Source organism: Gossypium hirsutum, chromosome A07 (genome assembly GCF_007990345.1).
Source record: "Gossypium hirsutum isolate 1008001.06 chromosome A07, Gossypium_hirsutum_v2.1, whole genome shotgun sequence".
Taxonomy (NCBI): Eukaryota; Viridiplantae; Streptophyta; class Magnoliopsida; order Malvales; family Malvaceae; genus Gossypium; species Gossypium hirsutum.
Window position 1 is genome coordinate 36142281 of NC_053430.1, and position 22782 is coordinate 36165062.

A 22782-nucleotide genomic window follows, 5' to 3' on the forward strand; every position below is an offset into this window, starting at 1 on the left:
GAAAAGGAGGTTTTTTTTATAAATAAAAAAATTGATATATGTTGCCCGGTTAAGGCAGCCATGGAATTGTAGAGAACCGAGAAAAGGGTTCACCGAGCCCCCTCTTTTTAATCTTAACTGTGAAAACAACAGGTGAATGAGCCAAAGCTATTCACTACCATGCATGCACACGTCCCTTTCTTACTTCTACTCTCTCTCTCTCTCTCTCTCTAATACAAGCACACATCCATTGGGAATGCCAACCATTCATTTTTCTTTTGCCTTTAAACCTAAAGCCGTTTATTATTATTTCCTCTTTTTTTTTCGGTTTCAACCGGGGCCTCAGGCCTGTTTAAGAGACATCCATAACCTGTACAAATTGCCATTGAAACTACAACCATGTACAAATGAGCAATATTTGAAATCACTTTCTGCCTCTGTTACATCTCCTAGTATATTAGTAGTATCCCTCTTTCTATCTTTTCCTCAATCCTTTCTTTGTATCTCTACCTTAGCATAACTCAACATCCAAGAGGATCAGATCAAGTTGTGAGAAACCTATCAATATCTACTGATCAGTCAATCTATCAATCAATCAGATCCAAAGCTTCATATCAAATAATAATAATAATAACAAAGGAAAAGAAAAAGAAGGATGTCTTCCTCATCAGCTGCTTTTTCACCGGACCACGTCTCTCCCTCCGATCAGCTCTGTTACGTCCATTGCAACTTCTGTGACACTGTTCTCGCTGTATCATTTCCTGTCCCTTTCTCTCTTTTCTTTTCGTTCCCATTCTGCTTCATATTACTCCTCCAAAGTCCCTTTTTTTTGGCTTTTATACATGTTTTAGTAGTTGTTGTTGTTTTTTACAATTATGTTCCTTCTTGTATTTTGTATCGTTTCTCATTTTCTCAGGTGAGTGTTCCTCGCACTAGCTTGTTCAAGACTGTTACGGTTCGATGCGGTCACTGCACCAATCTTTTGTCTGTCAACATGCTTGGTCTCCTTCTTCCTACAACTAATCAGCATCACGTTGGTCATTCTTTCTTCACTCCTCACAATCTCCTGGTATGCATGTATTTTCTTTCTCGAGAAATTAGGGTTTCAAATCAACAAACTTGATTAACCGTCTAAACTTGCTTCCCTATTTAATTTTTCACGTACTCTTAGTTTCTAGTTAAATTTTAGTCCAAAAGTTGGGTTACAATTTATTTACAATTTTACAATGTGGCAGGAGGAGATCCGAAGTAGTGCAACAACAAATATGGTAATCAATCAGCCAAACCCAAATAACTCTCTTATGCCTCCTATTCATGGAGGTGCTGAAGATATTCCCAAACCTCCGGTGGTCAATAGACGTGAGATTCTTCAACATTTAATCATTGCTTTTTATTTTTATTCTTCAAATCTCCCTTTTCAGTAGCTAGAAATTTAGAAGCTTAGCCACACAAATCTATCTGGGGGTCTATTTCTTGAGAAGTCAAAGTAACGTTTTCACTATGCGAAAGCTCCTTTTCCAATTCCAAATAAAAACGTCAAGACCCCTATGCTTTACAACCCTACGTCCCTATATTTCAAATGCTTTCTTCTCTTTTTTTTTTCTTTTTTTTTTGGGGGGGTGGGGTTTCTTTTAAGACCACCTTATTTTTAAACGATATTTAATTTAATCTTTTAGCTATTTCATCCCTATTTGGCAGCAGTTACAGAGAAGTCCTTTGCCTATGAATGATCATTATTATTCTTCTTATTTTTGTTACTTTAAATTTGAAAGTCTTCTCTTTTTTATTGCTTTCCAGACAAAAATCTTCACAAACTTCATTTTCTCCAATTTTTTCGTTTTCTTTTATAGCATAAAAGCCCCGTCTTTTTTTTTTCCTTCTTTTTGGTGATAAAATGGCAACCTTACTAGTTACTATCAAACCCTAGCGTTCAAGATTTCGCTAACTAAAAGTAAAAAATATGATGAAAAGAAGAATCCATGCAAAAGATAGATCTGTACCTGTTGAGAGAAAATGGTGATGATGAGGTGATGATGAAGAGAGAGAGAGAGGGAGATAATGAAAGACAAAATGTTACCAAAAAAAGTCAGTGAGGTGATTTTAATGCATGTGTCTCTTTGTTTGTCTGTGCTCTGTCTGTTTTTTATAATGCGCAGCTCCGGAGAAGAGACAGCGAGTCCCATCTGCCTACAACCGCTTCATCAAGTAAAGTGTGATTAATCCCATGCATAAATTATTTACCTTACCTTTGTTTGTCCTTCTTTCCATATTTACAAAATCAAAAATGGATTTGAAATGAGAACAATGATGGACAGGATGATCTTGACATCTATCAAATCAAATCTCTCTGCAGGGACGAAATCCAACGCATCAAAGCTGGAAACCCTGATATTAGTCATAGAGAGGCCTTCAGTGCCGCTGCCAAGAATGTGAGATCCCTAGATTCCATCCCTTTCTTATTACACACCTTTCCTTTCCTCTCTTTAACAGTATTTCTTTCCTTGACAATATAGGCTGTGATTTTGCTATGGGCATAAAAAGGGGAAAATAAAAAGTTAGGGTTTAGTGACTGTCTACTATTGATGTATATTAAACAAATTTTGTTTTCTATATTTTTTACTAACGTATGGAAAAGAAATTCATATTTTCAGTGGGCCCACTTCCCTCACATACATTTCGGACTTATGCCTGATCAACCCGTGAAGAAAACTAACGTGCACCAACAGGTACATTAAACCCTAAGCTCCAAAAACTAGTAAAACTACTTGGTTTTTTTTTTCTTTTAAATTTTGTTAGAATTGCTTTGGAGTTTGGACATTAATCGCTTTTTTCTTTCTTTCAACTTTTGTGCATATAGGAAGGAGAGGAGATGGTGATGAAAGATGGGTTCTTTGCTCCAAACAACGTGGGTGTTACCCCTTACCAAACAAGTCCAAACTACTGCTAGAGTTTCGTTGTCCTTCTCTCTTCTACTTTTGTGTAGGTTAATTTCCTTATTTGTTAAGATGTGTACTGTTGAAAACATTGGGTTTCGTAGCTTATGTTAGTAACTATGGGGATGCATTTTGATGTTGTGAAGAGCCTAGCTAACATGTCATCTTTATCTACGAAGAACTCTTATGAAGATGAAGGCTTTGATGCTGATGAATATTTACTTCTCAGACATTAGCCTTATATGTCATAAAAGTACTTCAAATGCTCAAAACTCAATCCTAGCTTTATCTTTCAATTTCAACGTTATTTGTTTCTCTTTCATTTCCTTTTATCAAAATACAATGGTTTGGGTATTCCTTTTCCTTTTCTCTCAGCTTTAATATTGCCATAACCGGACCGAATCAACTAATTCAGGTCCAACCAATTATGTATAAATGAAAAAATATATTTTTTTTTTTACAAATTATTTTGGATTCTTTTTTTTTCATTATTTTTGGCTCATTTCATCTCTTTTTTTTATGTAAATACAAGTTTTTCTTAAATTTTAATATTTATAAATATTTTAATATCTTTTATTGTTAAAGGCGAATTCAATCTTTGATTTAATCCATGTCATGCCTTAAACTGCTTACTAATTTTTTTTTCTCAGCAAAGATTTTATTAAAATATAGAAACCACAACTAAGGTGGTTCGGTCCACGAGTTCAGAATAGAACAACAAAAAAAAAGACCAGAATCACCAAGACACCAACAAAAGATAAACAACAAAGAAACAACATATAGAGCAAACTATCACCAAACCCTTAAAGTATTCGTTCGATTAGTGCCAGCCTCGCTAAAGCATTCACCAAACTATTGGTTTCCCTAAAGACATTGACAAAAGACACAGCAATAGAATGTAATTTCTAAGAATGTGATTGTCAGCAAAGTAATTTTGCGATATTTGATATATTTTGGAAGATATTGATTAAAATCCCAAAAATGTTACGTTATCATATTTGGTTCACTAAGTACTTTCCTAAGAATGTAATAATTATATATGAATTTACTCATATTAAATAAAATAAAATATTCATTATTTAATTTGTACAACAAACTTTATTCTTAAAAAATATTTAGATTAAATATTTAATGTTAAAATTTAATTGGTAAAGCCCAATGTAACATAATTTACTTTGGATATTAAAAAACAGAATTTATTTGAATACACTACGTAATTGTTCCAAGATTTGATTGATCACTTATCTTATCTATTCTATTTCTAAATAAGCTATTAGAATTCTCAATCAAATACAACAAATCATAATTCAAAGGCAAACCATATAAAAAGGTTATGATCACAACAATCTTAGAACTAAACCTAAATATTAATTATTATTTGCTCGTAAAGATTCATAAATAGTATAATAAATTGAATTTTGAATTAATATACGGAAAATAAAAGAGAAAAAATAAAAATATATATATATAATATATAAACGATATAACATATAGATGATTAAATATGCATATAAAACATAAAATCAAGAAAAAAAATTTACTTTGAAAAATCCATTGAAGTAGCAGAAAAAATTAAGTTTTAAGGAGGAGGGAGGCAATAACTTTTTCTTCTACTTACGTTTATTAATAGGTTAATACTCTAAACTAATATAAAATAGGGTTAATCTTCTCTTTATTTTTTTAACTTTCTAATATATATGGAAAAATAATTTTTTCACATTTTATTTGTCATATTAATGAAAACAAAATTTCCAATGAAAAATTAGATTCTAAAAAAATAAATAAAATTTAACATTTCAAATATTAATATCACTTTTCAACTAATTAAATTTTTAAAAAAATATACCTTTCCATCCTACCATACACTAGCTTAGCAATGAGAGCATCAACCGTTAAACTTGATGAAATAGTGACTACGCTGGAAAACGGGGAGAATGTGGATAAGAATAATTCCAATGCCGTAATATTTGAAGGGACGACTGGCAATATGGGCCAATTACTTGCAGTGGATGAGGCTAATGACGGGGTAATTGGACTTGGCTAGGAGCGAGTTAGTAAACGGTAATGAAGTAGGACTTGGGCTCACAGTTGAGTTAGGATCCAATGTCCAATGAGGAGGTCGAGTTGGATAATTGTGAAATTCTAAAGAAACTAATGGATTTAATATGGAGGTGAATTTAAGTAATGATGGGCCATAAGGATGTTTATTGAATAAAGGTCTTATCTGTGGAAGTCATTTTAATAACGTGAGAGAGGGGTGTTTGGGCCAACTAAGAAATTTATGAAGGTTACAGCTAAAGAGAAGAATGGGAAGAAGAAGGTGGTTGTAGACGAAAGAGATGATGAGATTGTGAGCGCCTTAATCTCAGAAATAGAAATAATCTTATCAGAAGGCAACTAGACGAGGATGTCCGTCTCGATAAAGCAGACGCAACCTGAGCGTTAGGGAAGCAACTTGGTGTTGTTCCAACAGGTGATGAGAATGGGGGTGTAAATAAATACAACCTTCGATAAACTATTCATGAACTGTTTATATAATGTTCGTTTACTAAGCTAAATAAACGAGTATGAATACAATTTTTATGCTCGTTTAATAAACGAACGAACAGGAACAGAGGTGTGTTCGATTCGTTTATGTTCACGAACATGCTCATTTATTGGCTCATTTATAAGCTTGTTTATTGACTCGTTTATGACTCATTTATTTATTAATAATATTTTCTTATAAAAATATTAAAATAAATAATTGTGCGTATGTATTTATTTATTGTTTATTTGTTTATTATTCATTAACATTGTTTGTGAACATGTTCAATTATATATTCATGAACATGTTCATTTAATGTTCGTAAACATGTTCGATTAAGTTAAATGAATATATTCGTGAACATTAAACAAACAAACATGAACACACATAATTTTAAATAAACAAATATGAACAAAAAATTAAAATTCTTAACAAACACAAATTGAACACAAATAAGCTTAAAAATAAACAAATAAATATGAATAGAGATTTATTGGTTCAAATTGGATTTATTTACAACCTATATGAGAATTGAGTGGATTGTTACATGACCCTCTTACTTTTTGTTTTCTGCTGATTTAGTGGGTTTGTGTTTTGGTTTTTTTTTTTATAAAAAAAAACCATCTAATCGATATTCCCTTGGTAGGGAAGAAATTCACGTCATATGGCTCCGGTGCAAAAAGGAGTCAGCTTAATATGTTCCGGGTAACGACGAATTGGTTATTGAGATGTGGTGTCTTATCCCAGTTTGATGTTAAATGTCGAGCATCGGACTTTGTCGAACTGCATAATTTCTAATTTATTTTTGATGTTTTTCTTTTTGAACTATGCTATTTAAGTTATAATTATATTATTTAGACTTTATATTTTTTTTTATTTAGGTGAATAATATAAGAAAAGTAAACTTTAAATATTAATTTAGTAAATTTTTGCGTATTAAACTTCCAACGCAACATTATTTCAATATTTTAATCATAATTTGAGCTATAAAATTCTATTTTGGGCTTATAATATACAGATTCAAAAAAAATTGAAAGATTTAGTTGAAATTATTTCACAACTCAAGCCCAAAAAATGTTAAGAATGTGTCTAAAAATGACCTAGAATTTTGACGAAAAATCAACCAAAAAACTTTAAAAAATTATGTTTTATTTAATTAAAAACATTTTTATATTTTCTTCATTATATGATTTTTCACTATAAATAAAACATTTTAGGTTAATACCTAGATATAGCCTCATAGGGCACCCTTGGTAATATTTTGCTTTTGTGCTTTATTTTCTTCATGAGATTCTAAACTCTTCATTTCTAGTCTAAGGAACTTCAAAGTTTGAATCTAATGGTTTGTGAGGTCTAGTACTTGTTCTTCATCTTTCCTTTATTTTTCTAGTATTTGTATGTTTTCTATTTTAATTACAATTATTAGAGTTTGTTAAATATTAGATCTGTATTCAATTGCTTAAAATGTTTGCCTTGTAAGTTAAATTTGTCTAATTTATTTTAATACTTGTGATGAAAAACATAGTTAGCTATGATGGAGATATACATTCTGTTATGGCCCAATTCAGCCCGGGGTCCATAAACAGAAATCAGAATAAACAAGTCCACTTTGTTTACCAATTCAAACATTACATGGGCCCAACCATAAACCAAAACCCAAACCCAATACAAAATTGAAACCAAACTAACCCAAAAAACCAAGCTCAATCCCATAGCCCAAAAGCTCAAACAATTTTCAGCCAACCCTAAGTAGACTGCCCTTGCGCCGCAACCAACAGAGCGCCTCCCCGCACGTTGCGCGTCTCCTCCGAGTCGTGTGCCATTCCACTTCCACGTCAGAGTCCACACCCACCACGCACCTGTAAACAAGCAAAAGAGGTTGTAAAATGGGTTATAAAGCCAAATAGAATCATGTGTAAAAGGGGATTCTTTAATTTTAGTTTTAAAATGGCAGACAGCCATCATTTATTCTGCCTTTAATTGCAAGGGGAATAGCTCCATTTCATTTTTTTAGTTTTATTGCGCATTTGATCCTCCCCTGTTGTGTGGTCACTTGATTGGGCCCTTTTGTGCTTCTTTCCTTTTTTTAAAATTGGCCCCGAATATTTGTGCGCCGATTCAATTTGGTACAAGCTGAAACTCTGTGTTTAGGAGGCTTGGGATATTTGCCTTTTCGGTCCCCCTAACCTTTTTTTATTCCGATCTTGGCCCAAAAACTCCCATTTTAATTTCAATTAAGCCTCATTTTGATTATTTAAACACTTTTAGCACAAAATTAATTATTTTTTTTGTTTGTAATATTATTCTTCTATTTTATTTCATTATATCCTACTATTTTTTTAGTTTTTTATCCTACCATTTATTTTATTATTTTTATTATACTATTATCCATTATATCTATTATATTACTTGTATATTGTTTGGTTCCCCTAATAATCTCTTTTACACTTTATTTTAAACTATCATATTATTACTATTAATCTTTTTTTTAAAAGTTAATTATTTTGATCTTTTATATCCATTGGCTATATTACTTATGTTTACTAATAAGTATTTCTTCTGTACTATTTATTTTAAAGTATCACATTGTTATTATTATTTTTCTCCTATACATTTTTATTAATTATTTTTAATATAGTTTTTCCATATTTTTTTATTTTACTATTCACTACTATCGTTCTACTATATATACACATTTACTAAAGTTTTTATTATATTATACTTATTTTTTTCCAGTATATGTATATATTTTACTAAAAATTAATTATTTTTAATATAGTTTTTCATATTTATTATTTTTTCCCATTTATTACCATTATTTTACTATTCCTATTTGTAATTTTTATATGTATATATTTTTCGCTAAAGCTTTTCTAATATAATTATTAATAGACCTACTATATTATTTTATTATTTTTTATATACCATAGTTTTTTTATCGAATATTTTTATGCTAAATTATTATTTATTATTTTTCACTTTCACTAATTTAGCATTATTATTTTAACTTTACTATTATCGCTATATATATACATCATCATTTGACATATTATTTTCACTTCTATTATGCATTTTCGCATCGTTAATATCTTTATTGCTATGTTTGTTATGTTATTACATTTATTACTATTGTTATAATTATTGTTGATTTTCCTTATATTTACTATATTCTGGGTATTAATATATACACTGTCAAGTCTATTGTTTTGGCTATTTTGCATGTTATCATTTTTTTGTTAAGTTTCAACCGCCCCAAATTCATTTTTATTCAAAGATTATCCTCGACTGTTTTCAAAATAAAGGCAATATTTGATATTTAGGATCCTCGGGAGGATTGTGCCCTAACTTACTGGGTTCCAATTTTCCTTGTTGAACCTAAATAGTTGAGTACCCTTCTTAAGTCTAATTGTATGAGGTTCAAATGAAAACCTATTCTTGAAATTCGGGACGTTGCACCCTAACTTACTGGGTGTGGCGTCGCGTTATATTAAGGATAGTGATTTCCAAAATCAAGGCAGCCTTCGGTATTTGGGAGTTCTGAGAGATTGAGCTCTAACTTACTGAGTTCTAATTTTTCATGAGTCCCGGAGGACTAAATATCCTTCTCTTGAACCTTCATACATGAATTTTAAAAATCAAAAACCAAATTAGTCCCGAAAGTCTGAAATGTTAAACCCTAACTTACTGGATATGGCATTTTCTCCCTTCGAGATGAGTAGGTCTTTACATTTTATTCAATTTATTCCGGTTTTTTAATAAAAGGATCGTACTCTAAAGTCTTTTCAAATTTTGACACCAAGACATTAACTAATCAAATAGGTACCAATTTTTGGGCGTTACGAGTGTGCTAATCCTTCCTCGTACGCAACCGACTCCCGAGCCCATTTTCTCAAACTTAGGAGACCAAAAAGAATTATTGTTTTAATAGGCCCAAATATTTTATTAAAATGATTGATTTTAAGGTGGCCCAATCTCACCCTGGAAAAGATTGGTGGCGACTCCATTTACATTTTTAAAGTCGATCCACGTTTTTCAAAACTTAAAAATGGTTTCGACAGCTTGGCAACTCCATTGGGGATTTATAAGAGAGTTAAGCCGCGATTTGATTACTTTTTGTCTTTTGTCGAAAGTTGAATTTGGTTTTGAGTCTACGATCCTCTTATTGCATTTCATCTGTTTGGTGTTATGTTTTTCCAGTATTTTTTTTCAAAGTTCTTTTATATCTTTTGTCATGGCATTGCATGACCGTTGTGGTCACACCTCTTAAGTGGGAGTGAGAAGCTATTTCCTTCGTGAGGTTTTCACCTCCGTGCAGGATAGTGGATCGCTTTCAGGATACATCCGTACCTATGTCTTCGTGAGGTTTTCACCTCCGTGCAGCCATAAGGAAATGTATCCCCCTGAACTGAACTCGGTCTATATAAGCCTATAATGAGTAAGGATCGAGGAATCTGCTGGTTCAGGTACCTCAACTCTAGAACCAAACCACATATAGAAGAACCCTAAGGGCCCACCTTTGGAAGAACTACGCTAAACCCTAGTGATTACCCTCAATAGATGCTTGTTTCTATTTTCTTTACTTTGAGTTATGTTTCTGATATATGATACTAACTTGCTGTGTTTTGTTTTGCCATATTTGCATGTCATTCCACATTTGAAAGGTGTCAATTCGTGTTCAATTTTCTGAATTAGAAAGCTCGTCATGGGAGACAATTTCCTTGATAAGGTAGAAAATAATGCGGTTGTTCGTAAATAGTCAGAGATAACACAATTAGAGAAGGAAGACAGCCTAGCCAAGGGATACAAATCTGAGTTATGGGATTATACTCGTATTAGCGTGACTCAAAATAATCATCAGGAATTGAAGGAGATATGGGATCAGTGGGATGATGAGGCTAAACAATTATTCTACTGCAACTATGAAAATCTACCGTACCTACTTTATATCGAAATAGATGAACACTTGTTCCGGGCCCTTGCTCAGTATTGGAACCCTACATATAGTAGCTTCACTTTTGGGAGGGTGGATTTAGTACCCACAGTGGAGGAGTATACAGCTTTATTAAATTATCTGAAGGTACAAGTCGATAAGGCCTATTCGAGAGCTGCTTATGTTCTGGCATTCTCGAAAAAGCTAATGAATAATACTGGAATGAGCGAACAGTGGGTTACGGCGAGGATCAAGCAGAAAGGAGAGTGTAAGTGCATCCCATGGAAGAATTTACGAGATTTGATCCTAGCACATCCTAATATGAAGAAGAAAGTTGACGTCTTTTCCTTGAGTATCTACGGGTTGATGCTCTTCCCTAGGGCATTGGGATATGTTGATGAAGCGGTCACGGATCTATTCGACCGACTTGACAAGGGAGTCACACCAGTTCCTGCAATTTTAGCTGAGACATTCAGGTCCTTGAACGCGTGTAGAAGGACTTGCGAGGGCAGATTTATAGGGTGTGCATAGTTATTGTTAGTATGGTTTCACAGTTATTTTTGGAAGATAGACAACGGTTATTATCGAGCTTTCTTTGGGAATTATTCCCCATTAAAGTAGATAGCAGCTATACCCAGAAGAGATGACATATCGGAAGAAAACTGGATCGCGCTCCTGCAGAATCTCCAAGGAGAGGACATTGAGTGGAAAGCACCTTGGTGGATGCCTAACAAAATTCTTTTTCGATGTGGGAGTTTCGATTGGGTCCCTTTGCTTGGGATCCGGGGAGCTATTGGATATGCTCCTTTACTCGTGCTTAGGTAATATGCAGCAAGACAGTTCATACCGGTAACCCATGGGCTTGCTCAATGTAAATTTTCGTATAAGGGAAACTACAAGAAAAGGGTTAAAGAGATTCCTAATGCTTGGAATCAGACTCGTCGAATGGAAAGGTTGGTTGTAGATCCGATGACGACCCCTGAGTATGATGGATGATTGAGTAGACGAGTTAAGGAAAATATCCCTAGGTCGAGTTTAGAGGGTGCTCAACCGATAGAGGAGTATCTGCGAGTAGTTCCCTCCGAATTGGAAATTATAAAACAGGATTTTGAGAAGAGAAGTTCAGAGTTGGGGAAAAAGATAGAGCAACTCGAAGAGGAGAAGGTATATCTAAAATTGGACATTGACGTCCAGAAATTAGACGCCGAGAAACTGAGAAAAGGGAAAAGGAAAGCTGAAGAAGACTTGGACAGTCTGAAGAATGATTACAAGGAGCTGCATATGTAGATGAGAACTACCGGGTTGGGAAAAACATTGAAGCAATGGCAACAAGAAATCCAAGAAGAGAAGTCTAAGGCCGATCAATGGAAGAGGAGGTTCTGTGATGCTCGAGCACGAGAGGAAGCCTTAAAAAGGACTACATTAGAGAGCCAAAGTGAAAATGAAACATTAAGAGCTCGAATAACAGAGTTAGAAAATGCATTGCATCAGTATCGTAGTCACGGCTCTGTAATGAAATTAAAGGCTAACTTAAGTGAGATCGAGAATCTGAAGGGGAAAATAGAAGAACTTGGGGCTGCGCTACAGGATTGTGAACACCGAATTGAATCACTAGAAGCAAATAGTGAGCAACTGGAGGAGCAACTTCACTGGTCTCAGAATAAGGTTCAATATAGAGATCACCTCATGGGAGAAGCTATAGTTCAGATTCGAGAAGTGGCGGAACATTTACAAATCCTGGCAGTCTAAGCTGATGTATTAAGTGTAAAATATGAGTCAGCATCGAACCGAGGTCAAGAGCTGGCTGAACTTCTTAAAAAAGTTAGAGCTCTGGGCATAAGGGCTAGGCCGTATATGTAGTCTATTTTTTATGTAAAGGATTTTGTCTTTTAGTAAAGTTATTCTAAATAAAATTGAATCAGATTGACACCTTTTTGCATTCATGTCATGCATTTGCATTGCATAGCATCATAAACATTAAGTTGCACAAAAGAACCCTATTAATTAGTGATAATTTATCTAGTTACCCTGGAACATTGCTACTATACACGGAGGAAAATAAGGGATATGGATCAGAGGTTAGAGAAATTAGAACAAATGCAAAAGGAGATGCAGGAGCAACTGCAAGCTCAGATGCAAGAATAGCTGGCTAGGATCCAGCAGGAGGTGAGGGATCAAATACTGGAGTCCCAGAAAAACATGCTGGAGTCACAGAACAACATGATGAGCTAGCTGACACAGCTGTTGAAAGGAGGGTCTGACAAAGGGAAAAGCCCTATGGGTGATACTGGGAATGACAATGAGGATTCCGCTTGTCCTACAAGTTTTGCGCCAGTGAACATGCAAATACAACCACCAAAGGTGTCTGTTAATGTCCAGCCTCTTTATCAATCTGGTACCTCGGCACCAGTAAACTTTCCAGCAGGATCGAGCACCAACCCTGGAGATAATCTAGCAAACCCTCAGGTCCCTGACTTCGACGGCGCAGCAGAGGTGGAAAAGACAAAGGCTGAGGTCCCAAAACGATTTGAGGATCGATGCAAATGGTTGGAGTAAAAGTTCAAGGAGTTAGAGGATGCTGATCATTACTGCGGAATCAATGCAAAGGAACTGAGTTTGGTCCCGGACTTAGTACTTCCCTCGAAGTTTAAAATGCCGGAGTTTGAAAGATATAACAGAACCAGCTGCCCTGAGGCTCACATTACGATGTTTTGTCGAAGGATGACGGAGTATGTCAACAATGATCAACTGTTGATCCATTGTTTTCAGGACAGTTTGAGTGGGGCTGCAGCGAAATGGTACAATCAATTGAGTAGGACCCAAGTCAAGTCGTGGAAGGACCTAGCTCAGGCCTTCATGAAGCAGTACGGCCATATAACGGATATAGCACCTGACCAGATCACACTCCAGAATATGGAGAAGAAGCCAAGTGAAAGCTTCCGGCAGTATGCTCAAAGATGGAGAGAGGCCGCTACACAAGTCCAACCACCGTTGCTAGAAAAAGAAATAACCATGCTCTTCGTCAATACATTGAAGGCGCCTTTCATTACTCACATGTTAGGTAGTGCAACCAAGAGTTTCGCGGACATAGTAATGTCTGGCGAAATGATAGAAAATGCCATAAGATCGGGTAAGATAAAAGTTGGGGAGAACACGAGAAGGTCAGCCCCGAAGAAAAGAGAGAATGAAGTAGGTAATGTGAGCTCAAGCTACGCAAAACCTGCCACTGTTAATCAATCAAGGGCGATAGTCACAGGCCAGCAGGCCTCACCAAGGTGGGAGCCTAACACGAGAAAAAATACAGAGAAGTTTCAATTCACTCCCATACCAGTGACATATAGGAGTTGTACAAGAGTCTGTTTAATGCACATGTAGTGGCTCCTTTCCACTTGGAGCCGTTGCAGCCCCCATACCCTAAGTGGTACGACGCAAATGCTCAGTGCGAATACCACGCAGGGATTACGTGGCACTCGATAGAAAATTGTACCTCGTTCAAAAGGTGTGTGGAAAGGCTTATCAAAGCAGGTGTTGTAAAATTCGATGATACACCTAGTACGGGAAATCCGTTGCCCAGTCACACTGATAAAGGTGTAAACGCGATAATTGAGAATATGGGGAGGAAAGTCAAGCTGAATATCGTGGAGGTGAGAACCCCATTGAAGCTAGTTTGGAAGGAAATGCAGAAGAGAAATTTAGTCCCGCAGGGGTTGAGGAATAAAGTCCAAGATACACGGAACTACTGTGAGTTCCATTATGAGAAAGATCACGAAATTCAGAATTGTATTGAGTTCAGGGCTCTAGCACAGGGTCTAATGGATAATAAGGAATTGGAGTTCCTCGAGTCTGTCAAAGAGGAGGATGTATGCTCTCTAGGAGGAGAGTCAAGTGAAGAAGGCTGCAGAGCTAGCCGTCTAGTGATAATTATTTCGAAGCCCATAGTTATTGAAGTAGAAGCAAGAGTCACACCTAGAGTTATAATTCAGAGGCCAACAGCTCCCCCTTATAAAGATAGCCGTAGGGTGCCTTGGAATTATAACTGTAGTATAGCAGTTTCAGAGAAGGAGGGTTCGATTGACACACCAAACACAGAAGTCAAACCAGCAAAAGGGAAACCTGCCATGCTCAAGCAAGAAATCGAGAGATCAGAACCACTGGTTAATGAGCCAGTAATAGAAAATGAGGCCAAGGAGTTCTTGAAATTCCTAAGACACAGCGAGTATAGTGTTGTGGAACAATTGCACCAACAATCGGATCACATATCTGTATTGGCTCTGCTGCTAAATTCGAAGGTCCACCGCAACGCACTGATGAAAGTGTTGAACGAAACCTATGTTGCGGATGACATTTCGGTTAACAAATTAGACCGTCTCATCGGTAACATAAGCGCTAACAATTTCATCTCATTCAGCGATGATGAGATACCTCCAAGGGGTAGGGGGTCTACTAAGGCTCTACACATTACTACACGTTGCAAGGGGTATACACTACCTGGAGTACTGATCGATAATGGGTTCACATTAAACGTATTGCCTTGGTATACATTAAACCATTTACCTATAGACAGCTCCCACATGAAGACATGTCAGAACATAGTGAGAGCGTTTGACGGCACAGAAAGGAAAGTGATGGGAAGGATAGAGATACCTCTCCAGATTGGCCCAAACGCGTACGAGGTAGATTTCCTCGTGATGGACATTAAGCCTTCGTATAACTGTCTATTAGGAAGACCTTGGATTCACTCAGCTGGGGCAGTGCCATCCTCGCTGCACCAGAAGCTAAAGATGGTTACTGAGGGTCGGCTAATAACAATAAATACGGAGGAGGATATTATTGCGTCAGTTACCAGTGATGCACCCTACGTAGAGAATGACAAAGAAGCGGTTGAATGCTTATTTTGATCATTAAAGTTTGTAAACGCAAAGTTTATAACTGAAGGAAGCAGGATTCCGATACCTAAGATATCAGGGGCTACGAAAATGAGCCTACAACTGACAGTTGGGAAAGGAGCGTTACTTGGCAGAGGACTCGGGAGGCACCTCCATGGACAAGTTAGAGTGCCAGTCTTGGTTGGCAAGTGGCATCACTTCGGTTTGGGATTCAGGCCAGATTCAAGCCAAGTGAAGAGGAGTTTGAAAGGAAGCAAGAATAGCGGAGAGCAAGATTGAGTGGGACAGAAGTCAGGTGGGAACCGATGAGCTTCCCTCACATTTCTTAAACATTTGTATCTGGAGGGTTTATTCATTCTGCACAGAAGAAGATAAAAGAATGAATGGTCGAGGATGTGATGGGAATTTGGAACATCAACGCCACGTTTGAAGAGGAAGCAATGGAAAGAAATTTATCAGGCATTTGCCCGTATGAGCCTGGGAGTGTTTTGAATAACTAGACCGTCGAAGAAATTCCTGTAATCTTTAGAGATAACACAGAGTAATATTCAAAACCCACTTGTTGTCTTCGAGCCTAAGGACAATAAGAATCTTTTGTGAAATAGGCTCATGTTCAAACATTATTATTTTCAATAAAAAATGCATTTTCATATATCAGTTCGAGCAATTATTCTTTCTTCCTTTCATTCCATACACAATCATACCATACAAAATAATTATTCATTTTCTTTTCTTTGGGTATTTTCTTGCACCCGTAATAGGCCTCCGGATGTCAACATTATGAGCAATGCTGATACGAGTCTAGAATCTCCTTTTGAGTGAGACATGTGCTTTGAGGGATCTCAGGATTTTGAAGATAACAGGGATTGTCGTTTATCTCCGGACTTGTTAAGGATGGTGGAGCGGGAAGAGAAATAGATTCTGTTTCACAAGGAAACTATCGAGAATGTGACATTGGAAGAAGGGAATGAGGTGAAAGTTGGCACTTGTATGAGTAAGAGGACAAGACAGGACCTCATTGAATTGTTGCAAAAATTCAAAGATGTCTTTGCATGGTCATACCAGGATATGCCTGGTTTAAGTACCGATATCGCAGTACATCATGTCCCCACAAAAGAAGGGTGCAAGCTAATTCAGCAGAAGCTCAGAAGAATGAGACCCGATGTAGCAATGAAAATAAAGGAAGAAGTCAAAAAGCAGTTTAATACTGGCTTCTTACAGGTGGTTAATTACTCGGAGTGGGTGGCCAACGTCGTCCCTATCCCTAAGAAAGATGGAAAAGTGTGGATGTTTGTAGATTACAGAGATTTAAACAAGGCCAGCCCAAAAGATAACTTTCCATTGCCTCACATAGACACTCTAGTGGATAATACAGCAGGCTATTCATTGTTCTCCTTCATGGATGGGTTCTCCGGGTACAATCAGATCAAGATGCATCGTGAGGACATGGAAAAAACCATGTTCATAACTTTATAGGGAACGTTTTGCTACAAGGTGATGCCCTTCAGGTTGAAAAATGCAGGAGCCACATACCAAAGAGCCATGGTAACCTTGTTCCATGATATGATGCACAAAGAAATTGAGGTCTACGTTGACGACATGATTGCAAAAACCTGAACTGAAAAGGAGCATGTGTGGGTGTTGAGAAAATTGTTCATGAGGTTAAAAAAATTCCAATTAAAGCTCAATCCATCAAAATGCACGTTCGGAGCTAGGTCTGGAAAGTTACTCGGCTTCGTAGTCAGTAAGAAGGGAATAGAAGTTGACCATGACAAAGTCAAGGCTATACAGGAGCTACCTCCACCACGAACTCAGAAAGAAGTCCGAGGTTTCCTAGGGAGACTAAACTACATCGCACGGTTTATTTCGCAACTGACGGAGAAGTGTGACCCCATATTCCGTCTTCTTAAAAAGCACAATCCTGGGGTATGGGATGATGAATACTAAAAAACCTTTGAAAAGGTTAAACAATATTTGTCCAGTCCCCCAGTGCTAACACCACCAAGTCCTGGTAGACCATTGATACTGTACTTAACAGTATTTGATAATTCGATGAGATATGTGCTTGGCCAACACGATGAGACTAGGAGAAAAGAAAGAGCGATATATTACCTCAGTAAAAAATTCACTATGTGTGAAATGAGGTACCCACCAATTGAGAAGCTATGATGTACTTTGGTTTGGACAATACAAAGGTTGAGGCAATACATGTTGTACCATACAACTTGGCTAATCTCAAAGTTAGACCCTCTCAAATACATGGAGTCAACCGCTTTAAATGGAAGGATGGCCCGATGGTAGATTCTGCTATCCGAATTTGACATAGTCTATGTAAACCAAAAAGCTATGAAAGGGAGTGCAATAGCAGATTTCCTAGCCAGTAGAGCTTTGGAGGACTATGAACCTGTGAATTTCAATGAAGATCTAATGTATGTAGCAATCACTGAAGAAGACATGCCTGAAGGTCATTCTTGGAAATTAAATTTTGACGGAGTATCAAATGCCGTTGGAAATAGAGTTGGGGCAATACTGATATCCCCAAATGGAGATCATTATCCGTTCACTTGCAAGCTGGATTTTGACTGCACAAATAACATGGCAGAATACAAGGCATGTATCATGGGAATTCGGGCAGCTATAGACCGCGAAATCAAAGTATTAGAAGTATATGGAGATTCTGCATTGGTAATTTATCAGCTTAAAGGCGAGTGGGAAACGAGAGATCCTAAATTGATCAGTTACCGAAAGTTAATCCTAGAATTAATTGAAGAGTTTGATGATATTACCTTTCATTACCTCCCGCGAGATGAGAATCAGATGGCTGACGCCTTGGCTACACTAGCTTCCATGATCAAAGTAAATGAACAGGAGAATATGAAGCCAATTTAGATGAGTATTGGTGAGGCTCCAGCTCACTACTGTAATGTCAATGAAGAGGAAGAGAGAGATGATCATCCCTGGTATCATGATATCTTACAATATGTGAAGAGCCGTGCGTACCCAGATCAAGCAACCGAAAATGATAAAAGAACATTGAGAAGGTTAGCCAGTGACTATGTCCTAGACGGTGAGGTCCTATATAAGAAGAGAAAGGACCAGGTGTTGTTAAGATATGTTGACACTGTTGAGGCAAAGAAAATTCTAGAGGAGGTCCATGATGGTGTCTGTGGGACACATGCCAATGGTTTCACAATGGCTCGACAAATCATGAGATCCGGATATTACTGGTCTACAATGGAAGGAGATTGCATCAATTACGCTAAGAAGTGCCATAAGTGTCAAATTTATGGAGATAAGATCCATGTGCCTCCTTCACCCTTCCATGTTATGACTTTCCCATGGTCATTCTCAATGTGGGGCATGGACGTCATTAAGCCAATTTCGCCAAAGGCTTCCAACGGACATCGATTCATTTTTGTGGTCATTGACTACTTTACCAAATGGGTAGAGGCTACTTCGTACGCTAATGTCACAAAGTCGGCGGTCAGCAAGTTCTTGAAGAAGGAGATTGTATGTCGTTATGGTATGCCAGAAAGAATCGTATCTGACAACACGTTGAATCTGAACAATAGCGCAATAGCAGAAGTCTGCAGTCAGTTCAACATTAAACATCACAACTCATCACCATACCACCCGAAAATGAAAGGGACGGTTGAGGCAGCTAATAAGAATATCAAAAAGGTTGTGGGGAAGATGGCGGAGACTTACAAAGATTGGCATGAAAAGCTCCCATTTGCCATTTATGCTTATCGGACATCTGTCAGAACTTCTACCGGGGTAACACCTTTCTCATTGGTTTATGGAATGGAGGCAATTTTACCTACTGAGGTCGAAATCCCTTCTCTCTGAGTTTTATCAGAGTTGAAGTTAGACGAAGTAGAATGGATGCAATCTTGTTACGATCAACTAAACTTGATTGAAGAGAAGAGGCTGAAGGCTATTCGTCAAGGTCAAATGTACCAGAAGAGAATGATGCGAGCCTACAACAAAAAAGTTCACCCCAAGGTGTTTTATGAGGGCGACTTAGTATTGAAAAAGATTCTCCCTATGCAAAAAGATTTCAGGGGGAAATGGATGCCAAATTGGGAATGACCCTATGTGGTAAAAAAGGCTTTCTCTGGAGGGGCATTGATACTAGCAGAGATGGATGGCAAGAGCTTGCCTAACCCGATAAATTCGGATTCTGCAAAAGATATTTTGCTTGAAGCAGTTAAGGTGAAAACCTGTAAATGGCGCCAAAAAAAAAAGGGGAGAGGCCAAGGTGAAAACCTGTAAAAGGGCGTCTTGAGACTAAAGGGGTTTTTTAATTGAAAACCCGCAAAGGGCAATTCAAATTTCAATCCAAACTGGGGCAAGCGGTAGTCTCACTCCACTTGAATCGACAAAGAAGAGATAAGCTACATCTTGAGGCATCAACAAAATGCTATAGATCCCTTAAGAGCGTGCAAAGTTTAAAAGGGTCCTCGAAGAGTTCATACAGGGAAGCTCAAACTGCAAAATCTAGGGCACCTATTCTATTTCTTTTTATCCGTTTTTGTATCTCAAACAATGTCTACTTTCTTTGTTGATACATCTTTCACAAATTTTGACTCGAATAAATTTCAGTTCTACCTATCATTATAATCTTTTTCGAGAATTTTTTATTGAAATAATGATTAATGAACTAATAATGCTCTCAAAAGAAGGTTTTGCATATTACTCTGAAAGGTTTCTAAACAATACGAGAACCTGAAACAGGACAATTATTTAGAACTCACCGAGCTTAAAAGGGCTAGAAACGTGTGAAAAATAAGGGATTAATTGTGTTTTCAATTTCTCTTCTACCGAGCTGAACAAGAAGGCATATGTCAGGGATGTTACCTTAGTAAACAACGAGCGATGACAACCCAAAAATTAAAAATGGATTATTCTCATGACATTTTGCATTTTGTGCATTTAACATCCATAATACATGTAGTTAAGAGCATTTGATTCATATTAATCATGGCATCCTAATCATCTAGCATAAGCATATCACTCTTCTACAGATGGATTCCCCAATGGACAATGGAGCAGATTCCAATCATCAGTCTTATCTTCACTGAGCAGGAGTGGAGCAGGCTAAATACCAGATATTATCTTCACTGAGCAGGAGTAAAGCAGATCAAATTTTAGAGAATCTTATCTCCATGTACCGGCGATGGAGCAGATTCCAATCATCAGTCTTATCTTCACTGAGCAGGAGTGGAGCAGGCTAAATACCAAATCTTATCTTCACTGAGCAGGAGTGAAGCAGATCGACTTTTAGAGAATCTTATCCCTATGTACCGGCAATGGAGCAGATTCCAATCATCAGTCTTATCTTCACTGAGCAGGAGTGGAGCAGGCTAAATACCAAATCTTATCTTCACTGAGCAGGAGTGAAGCAGATCGACTTTTAGAGAATCTTATCTCTACGTACCGGCGATGGAGCAGATTCCAATCATCAGCCTTATCTTCACTGAGCAGGAGTGGAGCAGGCTAAATACCAGATCTTATCTCCACGTATCGGCTGTGGAGCAAATCAGAAATGGCGAGTTTTATCTCCATGTATCAGCTATGGAGCAGATTTTAGCCACTAGTCTTATCTTCCTGAAGTTGCAGGAAGTAGACTGAAAATTTACAAATCTTATCTCCATGTATCAGCTATGGAGTAGACCAGTCTTATCTCCCTGAAGTTGCAGTGGAGCAGACTAAAGATAGCAAGTCTTATCTCCCTGAAGTTGCAGTGAAGCAGACTGAAGGCAGCAAGTCTTATCTCCCTGAAGTTACAGTGGAGCAAACTGAAAATAGCAAGTCTTATCTTCATGAAGTTGCAGGAAGCAGACTAAAATTACAGATCTTATCTCCATGTACCAGCTATGGAGCAGATCTCAGCTACTAGTCTTATCTTCCTGAAATTGCAGGAAGCAGACTGAAAATTACAAATCTTATCTCCATATATCGACTATGGAGCAGCTCTCAGCCACCAACCTTATCCCTCTGAGGTAGCAAGAAAGTGAGTTGAAGTTACAGACCTTCCAAAAGTTGGCACAAGTCCACTTGAAGAAGATAAGCAACAAGGAAGTCAAGACTCAGCAAGACCGGGCAGAATTGACCTATTTGGAGTCTTTGCTCTTTTTTCGTTGCACGACAATGAGCAAAGAGGGGCAGCTGTTATGGCCCAATTCAGCCCGGGGCCCATAAACAAAAATCAGAATAAACAAGTCCACTTTGTTTACCAATTCAAACATTACATGGGCCCAACCATAAACCAAAACCCAAACCCAATACAAAATTGAAACCAAACTAACCCAAAAAGCCAAGCTCAATCCCATAGCCCAAAAGCTCAAACAATTTTCAGCCAACCCTAAGTAGACTGCCCTTGCGCCGCAACCAACAGAGCATCTCTCCCCACGTCGCGCGTCATCTCCGAGTTGTGTGCCATTTCACTTCCACGTCAGAGTCCACACCCACCACGCACCTGTAAACAAGCAAAAGAGGTTGTAAAATGGGCTATAAAGCCAAATAGAATAATGTGTAAAAGGGGGGTTTTTTTACTACAAAAAATCAGAGAGAAATATACGAAAACAGCAAGTCTTGAGTAAAAGCTTTCATACATTCGAATAGAATAAAGTGGTTACAATATTTTCTTTTAGCTTTTTTATCTTTAGAGCTTTTTGTGGATCTATCTTGTATTTTTGGAAAACAGAGTTAAAAAAAATAAAAAGCTTTTAGGAGGGCCTTACCTGGACTCCCGTGCGTGCTGCTGGCCTCCAAACCCAATGGTGGAGCAGCAGTGGTTGAAGGTTGCGATGATGGGCGTGGTTCATGGCCCTAGCAGAAGAAAAAGGGTGAAAGTCTCTTTGTTTTCCTTTCAATTTCAGCTAATAGAAAGGGGGGTTCTTTAATTTTAGTTTTAAAATGGCAGACAGCCAAGATTTGTTCTGCCTTTAATTGCAAGGGGAATAGCTCCATTTCATTTTTTTAGTTTTATTGCGCATTTGATCCTCCCCTGTTGTGTGGTCACTTGATTGGGCCTTTTTGTGCTTCTTTCCTTTTTTTAAAATTGGCCCGAATATTTGCGCGCCGATTCAATTTGGTACAAGCTGAAACGCTGTGTTTAGGAGGCTTGGGATATTTGCCTTTTCAGTCCCCCTAACCTTTTTTTATTCCGATCTTGGCCCAAAAACTCCCATTTTAATTTCAATTAAGCCCCATTTTGATTATTTAAACACTTTTAGCACAAAATTAATTTTTTTTTGTTTGTAATATTATTCTTCTATTTTATTTCATTATATCTTACTATTTTTTTAGTTTTTTATCCTACCATTTATTTTATTATTTTTATTATACTATTATCCATTATATCTATTATATTACTTGTATATTGTTTTGGTTCCCCTAATAATCTTTTTTACACTTTATTTTAAACTATTATATTATTACTATTAATCTTTTTTTAAAAGTTAATTATTTTGATCTTTTATATCCATTGGCTATATTACTTATGTTTACTAATAAGTATTT

General features: G+C 37.0%; 3 protein-coding genes and 1 long non-coding RNA gene across 4 annotated transcripts; 3 read left to right on the forward strand and 1 right to left on the reverse strand.

The window, feature by feature from the left end:
- The first annotated feature begins 242 nt into the window (after positions 1-242).
- LOC107934031 (axial regulator YABBY 1) lies at positions 243-3214 on the forward strand. Its single transcript, XM_016866365.2, has 7 exons — positions 243-730; positions 896-1048; positions 1215-1338; positions 2136-2184; positions 2333-2408; positions 2631-2705; positions 2837-3214. Exons 1-7 carry the CDS (start codon positions 635-637, stop codon positions 2924-2926), a joined length of 663 nt encoding a protein of 220 aa, XP_016721854.1. The 5' UTR covers positions 243-634; the 3' UTR covers positions 2927-3214.
- A 9807-nt stretch (positions 3215-13021) lies between these two features.
- Positions 13022-15534, forward strand: LOC107934035 (uncharacterized). The gene is made up of 3 exons (XM_016866371.2): positions 13022-13625; positions 13745-15249; positions 15292-15534. The coding sequence occupies exons 1-3, from the start codon at positions 13022-13024 to the stop codon at positions 15532-15534; spliced, it is 2352 nt and encodes a 783-aa protein (XP_016721860.1).
- Positions 15535-17601: 2067 nt separating this feature from the next.
- Positions 17602-18144, forward strand: LOC107934034 (uncharacterized). Its single transcript, XM_016866369.1, has one exon. It carries the CDS (start codon positions 17602-17604, stop codon positions 18142-18144), a length of 543 nt encoding a protein of 180 aa, XP_016721858.1.
- Positions 18145-21472: 3328 nt separating this feature from the next.
- Positions 21473-22288, reverse strand: LOC107934038 (uncharacterized). Its single transcript, XR_001693784.2, has 2 exons — positions 22002-22288; positions 21473-21736 (listed from the first exon to the last, which is right to left on the reverse strand). It is a non-coding gene; the product is annotated as an uncharacterized lncRNA (long non-coding RNA).
- Positions 22289-22782: the final 494 nt, after the last annotated feature.

Excerpts from the sequence above, each read along its gene's own strand:
- LOC107934031 (XM_016866365.2), top strand. The coding sequence starts at position 635 with ATGTCTTCCTCATCAGCTGCTTTTTCACCGGACCACGTCTCTCCCTCC. Across the intron at positions 731-895 it reads TCTGTGACACTGTTCTCGCT|GTGAGTGTTCCTCGCACTAG; the intron begins GTATCATTTCCT and ends TCATTTTCTCAG. Across the intron at positions 1,339-2,135 it reads ACCTCCGGTGGTCAATAGAC|CTCCGGAGAAGAGACAGCGA; the intron begins GTGAGATTCTTC and ends TATAATGCGCAG.
- LOC107934035 (XM_016866371.2), top strand. The coding sequence starts at position 13,022 with ATGCCGGAGTTTGAAAGATATAACAGAACCAGCTGCCCTGAGGCTCAC. Across the intron at positions 13,626-13,744 it reads ATCAAGGGCGATAGTCACAG|TGGCTCCTTTCCACTTGGAG; the intron begins GCCAGCAGGCCT and ends ATGCACATGTAG. Across the intron at positions 15,250-15,291 it reads TAGAGAATGACAAAGAAGCG|TTTATAACTGAAGGAAGCAG; the intron begins GTTGAATGCTTA and ends GTAAACGCAAAG.
- LOC107934034 (XM_016866369.1), top strand. The coding sequence starts at position 17,602 with ATGAAAGGGAGTGCAATAGCAGATTTCCTAGCCAGTAGAGCTTTGGAG.